The sequence below is a fragment of the Poecilia mexicana genome, unplaced genomic scaffold, assembly GCF_051168715.1.
Source record: "Poecilia mexicana isolate PSO_F unplaced genomic scaffold, ASM5116871v1 scaffold_17, whole genome shotgun sequence".
NCBI classification, from domain to species: Eukaryota; Metazoa; Chordata; class Actinopteri; order Cyprinodontiformes; family Poeciliidae; genus Poecilia; species Poecilia mexicana.
The window spans coordinates 8009897-8021722 of NW_028263386.1; the positions used below are offsets into that span (position 1 = coordinate 8009897).

Sequence of the window (11826 nt, forward strand, 5' to 3'; positions counted from 1 at the left end):
ACAGTGAAATTGGTGTGAAATTATGTGTTAGTTTCACATTTGGTGTAACAAAACCCTTTATTTAGAATATTTTCCTAAAAGTCTTAGGACTTCTTTGACATCTGTGAGACACACATTTGTGTTGTTTTGGGTCAACAGAGGTTTTAAACTTGAAACTCCTTTATGAATGACTTTTCTTTTTGCATATTTTACACAATGCTAAATCTTCAACCTTGTACTTAACTGATTGCAAAAAAGATGCCTGCAGATATTTAGCTGTCCTTCTGGGTTATTTTGTGAAACGTTGACGCAGTCTTGTAGTAATCTTGGGAGGCTGCTGACTTGTGGGAATGTTCCTTTACTCCCACTATGGTTTTGCTGGAGTTCAGAAATTGCTTTATAACATTTTCCAGACTGATGCATGTTGAATACTTTGTCATATTTCTTCAGATTGGGGAATATTTTTCTTTTTGAGATCATTTGCTCTACATTATTTTGCCAAAAATGGACTATTTAAGTGATTTCATGATTCTCCAACAGTGATGAATCTGACAAATTTAACCAAGATTTTCAAAGATGTGGTGAATAATCCAATTTCATTCAGAATTATGAAAGGGATCACTTATTATTTCCGCAAATGGCCAAAGAGGTTTTAAAAATGTTTTCAGTTAATAAATTAAATCATAAATTGAAAACTAGATTTTCCATTTAGTCTAATTTTCTCTACTGCGATGACAAAAAAACAAAAATATCAAACAAAAATCTCCAAGCAGGCAAAGTCACATAAATATAACTAGAAGGCATTTAGCTGCACTGCTCATATAATTCTTATTAAACTCCTAACTCATGTAACAACGAGGTTTCAATGTGATTCACATGCTGCATGGGTCAAGGCAGAGGTGATAAAAGTAGTAAAAGATAAAAACCTCCATGAATAATACCGACATGTAGAGGACAAGCTTTTGTTATTTATTCTCTCCAAAATAATCTCACTTGGAAAACTGAGCTTCTTCTGCAATCTTAACGTTGCCAGAAAGAGATTTCATTCTTCTCTGAATCAAAGCAGCCATCACTAATTAACCAGGAAAACAAAATGTAAATAACGAACCTCGGCGCAGGGAAAGAAATTGTGCAGCTCCTCCCCGTTCTCCACTGTCATGCATAAGTGTTTAACAGAGGGATGATCCCTGATTAATGCTGATTCCCCTGTGTTTAATAGCACTCAGTGCAGCAGAGTGGCAAAGTGAAAACAAACAGATGAGACTACTCCCATGAGTTGCCAGGGGCACAGATGGAGAGAACTTATAGATGGAGATGTGCAGTTGGCCGGGGTTGGAGTCTGAGCAGGTGTTTGGACCCAGTATGGACATCGTGTATTGCCATTTTTTAAGCACACGAGTGCCAACGGGAAGGCAGAGGCCAAAGGGTTGAGGATGAGACATAGGACAGACTGCGACAGGCTGTCCTCCTAGCGGTGCAAATGATCGCTCCTGCATCGAAATAAGTTCTGTGTGGAAAACAACAGAGCATGTGCAAACCAGTCACGTTACAGCAACAAACTTCGACGTGTTTCATCGAGATAAACATTATGGACTGCATAATTACGGTAGTGGAAGGTAAATAATAAAAGGTTTGGCTCATTCCCAGTGAAATTCCTCAGGAAATACTTTGTAGAACCACCTTTTACTGAAGATTTATTTTTAGATATTTTCACACATTCTCAATCGGATTTTGGTCAAAACTTTGACTTGACCTTTGGAGCATATAACTATAATTTCAACTAAAGCACTGCATATTTCTGGATGTACATTTAGGATCACTGTACTCTTCAGAGGTGAACTTCAGTTCTTCTGCCGTCCCTATGAGGTTTTGTCTTTCCTCCTTCTTTCCACTAACTCCACCCAGCTTCCCTGTGCCGTAAAGTAAAGCATTCCCCGCAGCATGATGGTGCCACCACCACATGCTTTACTTTTGGGGTGATGTTATAACAAGATGATGAGCAATGTTTCCTTTCCCATCATTAGCATTTTTGCAACAACAGAACAGAACATGCTGTTAGCACAACATCATGTTATTTAACAATTTATATGACCAATGTGCAATTAATTGATTAGGTGATAATAGCGCAGCAGCTAATGTGAGCACAAGCTTAAAGTTCGAGTAGATCATGTTTAGCTAGCTGCCTCTGCTAGCCAAATTTTCTTTTTGTTGAAAACATATCTTATAAAACCCAGATAAATTACGCTGAAGCCTGTGATTTTAAAGTTACTTTTGCTTCTATCACAGATTGAAAATGGATTTTAAACTGAAGACATGGCACATCTTTCCCCCCACACAGATCTCAACTGCAGCTCAGACTTCAGAACCGCGGCTGTTTAAGGTATGGCTATCTGTCTTCCCTGTGTGGGTTGGAAATGATCTCTTTATGTGAGATGCTCTCGCAATAATGTTGCTGAAATTCAGAGCGCCATGCTGTGATCCTGGGGCACAACCTGATAAAACTGTGTCTTCCTTCAAGCAACACTTACAGAGTTATCAAGGACTCTCAAATGGTAAACAACTTCACAGTTTCACATGAAAGACGGCTGGGGGTGGAGGCACCCAAAAATCTGCTGCTAGCACAAAAAGAAAAAAAAAATCATTGGTCAGTGAAGCAGTACATGGTGAAAATGATATGTGCTAGGCTTATACATTTAAATATGAACAGACAAAAGACATGCAGATAAGCAAAATAAAATGCTGGAATCATTCTGCAAACCCTTGAAAGTCACAAATAACCCCCGAAGCAATCACAGAGCCTTGGATGTAACATTCTTTGTTGCTCACTGCCACAGTAATGGAAGAGCTTCATGGGAAAGAAAACCTTTCAAGGGTACCCCTTTCTTTCCCTCCTGCCTCTGAATAGAGTCGGAGGCGTCCTTGCATTATATATTCCCCATTTTGCAGGAGATTGAATTAAAACATCCTTTGTCATCAGAAACATTGCTCATATTGCGAAGTGACCAAAGCGCCACTGTGAATAATTATGTGGGAGACGGCACTCTAAAGTAGCCACGGATTTTCATTAGACAGCAGCACAGGGAGAGAAAGTGGCAGGGGGGAGCGAGTCGAGTCTCTGGGCCTGTCCGCATCAGCGGTGATGTATCACACAGACCTGGCGAGTCTTAACCGTTCAATTAGGAGCGCCGCTGAGGCCCGGCCTGTCAGAGGCAAAGACCGGTAGAGACCCGGACAAGATCAAGAGCCGCTTCCTCAAACACACTTCAGGAGGCAGCGCCATCAATCTCCCTGACTGTGACCGGCAGGGTGGCAGGGGCAGGACCCCCCGGCGACGCGGCGGCCCAGCTCAGAGGGCGGCGCAGGTAGCTTCATTCTTCGCTATCAACCAAACTAAAAATGTATGAGCTCATGACCTTCACAGTGGGCAGGAGGGTAAGAGGGGAGAACATTCTCCTTCTCATCAGCATTTCTCTGGACACCAAGCAGTATTAGGTGAAGGAAATTGCTGATCCTCCGTTTGTTTTGTCTCACGAGTTGGCATCCGAGTCCGGCAGGGGGATTTAGCTGGTTAATGTTGTGAGAAGGGCAGCTGGTTCAAAACCATCAGACATCTTCGCACATGTTTGAGTTTGACTCCCTGCGGCACAGCAGCAACATAATGATGCAGAATCTGAGTTGCCAATTTGCTTCATACATGATCAGGATATTGTTCTCACTTCATAAGGATTTCAAACAGCTGATGGGGCTTTGAGGGAAGGAGAACACCTGACTCAGCATTTTGGAATGGAGTTTTGTCATTGGATATGCTTTTTTGAAGGTCTTTTATTCATCTATTTATTTGTTTTATTTCCCTTACTTAACCAGGTAAAACCCCAATGAGATCCAGATCTCATTTTCAAGAAGGACCTGCAACACAATGTAGTGACAAATACAGACTTAACGATACAGAAAATTTACTTTAGCAAATAAATAATAAAAAAAGGATTAATAAATGTATTTAAGGATTTACCCAAGTCTTTTGCGATTTTCTTGCAGCATTATTTGAAAGAGAACAAAACAAAATACAAATCTGGCCAGAGGAAAGGACATTAAATAAAGAAGAAACTCTGAGATCCATCTCTGTAGGTTGTAAAACAAAAAGGGCAAGCTAAATGAGAAAACATGCAGCATCATCACCTGCTGCAAAAACAAAAATAAACCGAGTTGAATAAGAAGGTTTCACTTTGCTTTACGTCATGCAGAAAATAATTAATGAAATTAAACATCAGATATGCAGCTTTTGTTAATTTCACACTTCCATAACTCAAATATAGTGCAGATATCCAGTGAACATCTATAATGAGTGTCTTCCTCTCTAATTTGAGAGAGTAAAGCACATTACAACACAGGGGCACGTACTAAACTGCACTGAGCCTTGGCTTGTTATGAGTTGCGCCACCTGCAGAACCTTGTAGCTTCTTTGCGTTCATATTGGCATTTCTGAAAAACACCATCAAACATAGATGTCACTCATCAATACTTTTTATAACTGCTGCCTTGGTGAACTCCGCCTGAGGCCAGAGTGATGCAAAAAGAAATTTCCAAGAGGTTGCAAAATTCATCACAGGAAACGGTTGCAGCTGTTAGTTTCAACTTTTATGTTCCTACAACCAAACAGAGACTGGTAAAGAGAAAAATACTTGTGCACGTTAAAAAGCCCGAAGCAAGGTGGTGAGAATATTATAGTTTGGATCTGCATTGATCAGCTTGGGTCTGAAAAACTCACTTTGATATCTGGGTCCTACTGCTTGTGAAAGTTTGGAGTAATGACTGGCTGTCAATGGACGGTTTCCATCACAACATGGATTCACAATAAATCATTAATCTAGGTGCCAATAAGCAAATCCACCAAGAAATTAGTCCATTGACAATTATATATAAGATAAGATAAGATAAGAGTACTTAATTGAGCCCAGAATTCTGTGGAGGAGGATTAGTGTCTAAAATAAAAGTAAATTTTGAGGTCCTTCTTTTTAAAATATAGAAAAATACCTACTGCGTAAAAAAAAAGCCATTATGAATCCAGTTTGCAGTTTTCCAGTAGTTATATGTGAAGCACAGCAAGCATCTGGTCAGACAAGAACAAGATTAAATATTTTTTGCCTACATGCTAAACACTTCGTGTTTATATTTGGTGCATTTAACTTAAGTATCCCTGATTTCCGTTTTTATCTCATAAAAACTCATAGCTCTTATATTTCCAGCTGAGTACAAAAGACCAACATGCATCCTTACACATGTTTTGTATTTTTCACCTAAATCAGCAGTTGTTTATATGTAACTAAGTGTTGGGTTTTCACCTGCACATTTGGTCCTGGCCCTCAGAGGAGGTCCGGGAGCTCCGGTGCCGCCCTCCAGCGGCCTGGTCAGCAGAACGCTGATCTCGTACTCGGTGTCTGGGTCCAGGTGGCCGATCTTGTGCGTGGTCTTGTCTACGGGCTGCAGGTCGTACATGGTTCCCGACACGGTGCGGTACTCCACCTGCCTGTCGATGATCGGACCGTCCCCGTTGATGGAGTTCGCGTTCAGCTGGATCCAAAGGTAGGTGGCTCCAACGGCGGTCAGCTGGGGTGGGGCGATAGGCACCGGAGGCTCTACGGGCAGAGAAAATTTAACCAACGTTAGACTGTCGCAGCTTAGCGGCAGGAAAATGTGCTAATGTAAAACACTAGTTATGTATTTTCTGCTTTTTGTGAACAGCATAGGCATTTGCAGAAAATGCTGGATAAAAACTCGCAAGGAAACGAGATGAACAAATTCAATGTCTTCTTTTAAACAACCAGATCGAAATTCAGTTAAAGCTGACAAAGAATATTTTCTATTTTTTCCTCAATAATCAAGGCATTTAACAAACCCAAATCAATATTTTCATCTTTATGAATAGAGCATCTCATCAGCCACAGCAGAGAGTCATTTAATCGCAAACATTTTGAAAGAAATGGCAACTTTAAAAACTAGCGTAAAGCTAGTCAGACCTTGGTGGATTCTGTTCCTACTGAACAATTATTGATTCCAATCAGAACCCTCCTATTCAAAGAGCGCAGGCGGTTGACGCTCGTACGTGCTTCTCCTCCTATCAATTCAGGAGCTGCTTTAACCTCTCGTCTCGCGGCTGTGGGGGAATTTTGTAATTCTGTTTAAATGGACTGATGGTAGCGTGGAAAACACAAATTCAAGTGTCTTTTTGACAGAGTGAAAAGTAATTAATTGCTTTTCTGAAGTCTGCATACATGTAGCAAAGGTTAACTTACGATAAGGATTTCTGCTTGCTTTTACCTCTCAAAAGGAAATGCATAACATGTTAATATCTAACAGATTATTATAATACAGTAGAATACAGCTATATGCATTTCTCAGTGCTTACCGAAGTACAGTCGTCCTGAACAAAATAAAATCAGTCTCATCTATTTATCTTTGGAAAAGAAAGTAATTGAATTGCATGCAAGTCACAAAACATAAACCCGATTTTCTTAATAAAAAGATAAAATGTGTTTTCTAGAGGCAGAAAAAGTTAGGACACCTTACCCTCTAATAGCTAGTGTTACCGCATTTTGGGTTAAATCCTCACTCTCAGCTGGCAGATGTTTGAGGGTTTTCCTGTATGCAGCTTTTAGTCACCACATTGCATCTATGCTAAACCTATTTAAAGAAGTCCAAATCAAGTCAGTCACCACAAGCCAACTCTAATGTCTTAGACTTGTTCCCAAAAGACTCCAGGCTTGCCTTTTGGTGACAGGCTGGAGAACCGTCAAAGAGAAATACTAATGTTTCACTTTCAAGTCAAACCAATAGTCTTCTACACTGAGGTAAGTATCCAGTCTTTTGGAAACAGGTGTAACTCATGTCTAAGTCAAATGGTTAATTAATGTTTTTCACCTGAAGTCCAAGCCAGAGACAAACACGTTTACTACAAAATCCAGGTCAAATATCAAATAAATCACCCAAAGTTCAAGTTACACTTCAAGTCTTTCATGAGCTGGTCTAAGTCACGTCTTAAAATGTTCACTCTGAAACCAGATATTTACATTTTTTGACAGTAAACAAAAGTGATATTTGTGCATTTATGATGAAAGAGGAATCCCAGGACTGGTTAACCACTTGTTTATGCCCCGTTTATAATTAATTAAACAGGAAGTGCTCTTATTGTGAAAAACCTTAAGTTTATTTCAAAGACTTTGCTAATTCCCATTAATCTCTGTGTTAAAATTGTCTTTTTCCTACATTATAGTGCTCTACAAACAGTCTGGAAGCTTTTCTTCTCTTTCCTGCCGATAGGATTAAAACCCTAATAGGAAAGAAACCATGTGCTAAATTTGCATTTAAGACTTATTATAGAGTTTGGCTTAGGAGACATATGTGTGTTGTTATGAAGCCACAGCTGAGATGGGCAACTATGTTATGAGCCATTCATAGTCCAGGCTGAGGACTTAATACATAAAACAGATTTCCACTTAATCATCAGTCTGTGGTTTATATTGTTTTCACATCTTATGCATGAGATAAAAATTGCTGATGAGCCTCCAGTCCTTGACCTCGACTCTCTGTCAAGTCTCGAAGCTTAGGGACGCAGCAGTTTAAAATAAAAAAAACTTTATCTGTCGAATGTTTATGGATGGAGAAGGAAACACGTGGATATGTCTTTGCAGCATTTATTCTTTACATGCCAACTATAGGTCAGTGTCAGACTCAAGTGTTGAAACAATCCACAAACTTTGCTGTGCAAGCTCAAAATACGAAAGACCCTCAAACAAAGGTCTAGAAGTATGCAATTAAAAGAGAAGACTTCTCTGTGGTGGAATATGAGAAGCATTTCCACTATGTCTATTTTACTGTTGTCAAATGAAGGTAATGGTGAAAATAATGGCATACAGGAATCTGTTTACTGGCCCTCTTCACCTCCAGTGTGACTGTTTGGATTGTTGAAAGAAAAACATTCTTTTCGGGAACAGATTCATTGCTTTCTGTAAAAGTTGGAGCTTTCTGACAACCTTGAATGTGACCTTTTCTTTTTTATGTCACCAATATTTGTCTAATCTTGGATAAACCTTGTGCCATTTCTAGTTTAATGAGGTTTCTTGAAATGTCAGGCTAATTATTTCTACCTTGGAATAGATATAAAGATTTTAGCATTTCAGTTTTTTCATACACTATAGCCAGGTATGAGGATGTAGCTCGAACATTTACAAGAATGTTAATAAAATCTCCTGAGGGACAATATTAATGCAATAATGGTTCAAGCTTCCTTCATTTCCAATAAAAAGGCATTCGTTGAAGCCCTAGCATTTAGCTCTGTCAAACACTAACAGTTGTGCATCTGGTTGGTAACAACAGAAAGCTCAAAAATAACAGAAACGCTGCATTAGCTGAGGTTTTTGTGTATAGGACGAGAAACCCATAATTTTAGGTCCTTCTTCAGCAGATGGTTGCCTCACATGACCTCTGAGTCGAGACTGGAAACTCCTGCTAATCCGAGCCTTTGGTGTTTCCTGCAATCATCACCTAAAGCGAACCAGCTAATCCCCATGGTCATCTTCTACAGTTACATGCAAGAGCACCGGCCTCCATGTTGGAGCCAGACAGGACAATACAGAGACCTGAGATCACTGGCTAGTTCTGATGGGCTTTCATGGTCTGGTACGTCTTAAAAGGGGTTTAACGAAGTTAGGCAAAAAAAAACATTCAGATCAATTTAAGCGACAGAAAACAACGGGTCACACAGAGATCAAGTATAACTTAGAAATATTAGAGCATAATTCAGGGGAAAAATGAAGATGCATCAGGAAAACAACATATTCCTAGATGAAGAAAGCAAGTGCAATGACTCACTTGGCAGATTTTACTGGAACATTTGCCATCATGCTCCTGAAAGCAAAGCATCTTATGATGCAGGAGACCAAATGGCCAAAGTATTTTGCTGCTGACTCAGTCATGACTGGTTTATGCAGAAACTATTGAACTGATTTCTAAGAACTACTGCATCCAGTTCCTCAGAAATCCGCTTGCAGATAAAATTGTCTGACAGGCAAAAACAAAAAAAAAAAAAATGCATCATCTGGGTGTGGAAATAAAATATGTTTTTAAACTTTTTGCAAAAAAAAAAACAAACACTCACTGTTTTTATTTGAATTCAGCCCTTTTAGCAGGTTTGCAATTTGCCTTCAGCAGCAAAAAATAATAATGGGGCTTTCATGGTCAAAGCAAAGCTAAATAAAGCCCATATATAGGAGGTTTGTGCACATTAGTGAACAAACAACATGATGAAGATCAAGGATCACAGTTGATAAGCGAAATCAGATTCCAAGCTCAAAAATGAAAACAATATAACTCCCTAAAATGTGGACATTTTTATCCTTTTTAATAAGAAAGTCACACAACAGTTTCCATTTTTTGGATCAATACTTTAGAGATCCATTTCTACAAAAGCTAGATTATTTTGTTAATTTTGTTGAAGTCATATGGGCTTAGTATCTTATCGAGTAGATAAAAAACACAGCAAAACACTTCAGACTAGGACAAAAGTTCACATTTAAATAGGACAGTTACCCTAAAGACCCAGACAGAGCTACACTGAACAGATATAAACCAAAGCACATTCATGGGTTAGAGTGGCCTGGTCCAGTAGCAACCACAAGAAGATATTGATTCACAAAAGCCGCAGCTTCTCACTTGTGATGAAATAATTCCTGTAGGCGCACTAATCCTCTGTTCAGTCATAGCAGAAGCGCCTCAAATAACAGATTACAAGAGTGGAAAGCACTCGAGTTCTGGAAGACTTCATTAGCAACTCGCTTCCTAATGTTCAAGCTTCATGCAGCAGGGCCCCTGAAAGGTCTTCAGAGCCAGCCAGGCGCTCGCTGGAAGTGGTTGACGGTGCACAGGCGACAGCGGCGAACGTGCCCAACGGTCTGAGAGCAGCTGCTGTCATGATTCTGACCAGACGGGCGAACGGCCTGGCGACAGCTGCGTCTTGGCCTTCCACAGCATCTGCCGGCCAGAGCAGATTCTCACGCCCCGACATCAACATGGACCCACAGCTACACCAGGAAAAAGCCCAGCGTCAACTTAAACTAACAATAACTGCCATTGTTTTATTACTACCTATATTTTTAATATTCACCAATTCAGTGTTTTACAAGAGTAACTAGAAAAAATATTACTTAATTACATTAACTTGAGTAACTTGTACTTTTCTGAATATTTTTGCTAAGCTGTGCTTTTTACTTTTACGTGAATGATTTTGTTGTGAGGTATTTCTACTCTTTCTTGAGTAAAACTTATGGATTCTCTACCCACAGTGAGTAACTTCTCTAAGTAAAAAACAAACATGTTTTAACCAAAAATTCACCAGACATAAACACACAGATCAGATCAGAGGCTGATCTGGTAAAAATATATATTTTGCCTGTTTTATTTATTTATTTATTGTTACTTATATGAATTATTGCTATTTTCATCTTGGAAATACCAAAATTTACACTTAATTTTATATTTTGGTCCATCTGATCTGAATTTTTAAATATGAACTGATTGATAATTTGATCAGTTGCTCAGTACTTGAGTAGACTTTTTACTAAATACTTTTTACTCTTGAGTAATTTCTTGGACAGTTACTTTTACTTGAGTATAATTTTTGGGTATTCTGCCCACCTCTGACCATAACACCCCGAGAGTTTATAGCTTAGTATACAGTATTGTGATGCATTATCCTAGCAAAATGTGCATTCACACCGGCCCTGTTTGGTCCACTTTAATCAAGCTCCAGTTCATTTGCCTTGAAAGTCCGGTTTATGTGGAAAGGTGCATCAAACTGATGCAAATAAAAAAAAAAACAAAAAAAAACGAACTCTGGTTCAGATGAAAATCTAGGTCTCAGTATGATTGGTAGGAAATCTGGTGGTGGTAGAGATAATCCTACGAAACAGGATTTACAATATAGGTTCGCTGACAACAATCACTCCGGCTGGATCTTGTGTAAAACCAATGATGATTAGGTGAAAAAGCATCCTCATGCCTACTGTAAAGTACGGAAGAGGATCTGTAATGCTGTGGGTTGCTTCTCCTCCAAAGGGCCTGAAAACCTACATCCCTCTTTGAAATACAACATTTACAGTTACACACAGTTACAGATTAATAAAATATTAGTTATCAATGGAGATTTTGACTGGCAAATGATCTAAAACATACGCTCGGCTACGCACAGGAAAGCATCACAAAACAAAATCTCATTCACTAAACGTAAATAAATTAAATTTGATCCTGGCCAAAGGTCAAACATCCCCATCTCTGCTCCAATCTTGCGAAATGTTCCAGGAGAAGACAGAATACTGTCTGCTTGATAAAAGGGAGTACTACAAAGTAATAACAGCAGTGGTGCCAACAGCTTTGATACACACAGAGAAAAAAAACAATTCGTTTTTCATGTGGGATTTATGGATTGTCTGTTATAAGCTGATTAATCAACTAATCATCTGAGAACTGCACATACTTCAAACACTTGAACGTGCAAACCCCCAACCTAAATTTGCTTTCTACTAACTGGAGAGGAATAACAAGAGTTGCCACTCGGCTCTGTTGTTAAATGAGTTAGGATGCACTGTTTATGAATCCGCCTATGTTTTGCCCGTTGCATGCACTGAGCCTCTCTTGTTAAGATGCAAGAGGTCCTCATTATGTTGCACACTTTCCTAATTGGGACGGTAAAGAATTGATCTGCCACCTGATATAAGAAGAGCTGGTCACAGGAAAATGAAGGGCTAGCCTAACTGAGCTGAGATTTTTTTATTTTTTTATTTTTTTGGTGGCTATTCT

At 39.2% G+C, this 11826-nt stretch overlaps 1 protein-coding gene across 1 annotated transcript in view; it reads right to left on the reverse strand.

The window, feature by feature from the left end:
* LOC106929367 (receptor-type tyrosine-protein phosphatase mu-like) overlaps window positions 1-11826 on the reverse strand; it is a 192654-nt gene that overhangs the window by 107087 nt on the left and 73741 nt on the right. Inside the window, exon 7 of the mRNA XM_088014377.1 lies at window positions 5319-5612. Within this exon, the coding sequence (XP_087870503.1) occupies window positions 5319-5612 (294 nt within the window). The remainder of the gene's footprint in view (window positions 1-5318; window positions 5613-11826) is intronic.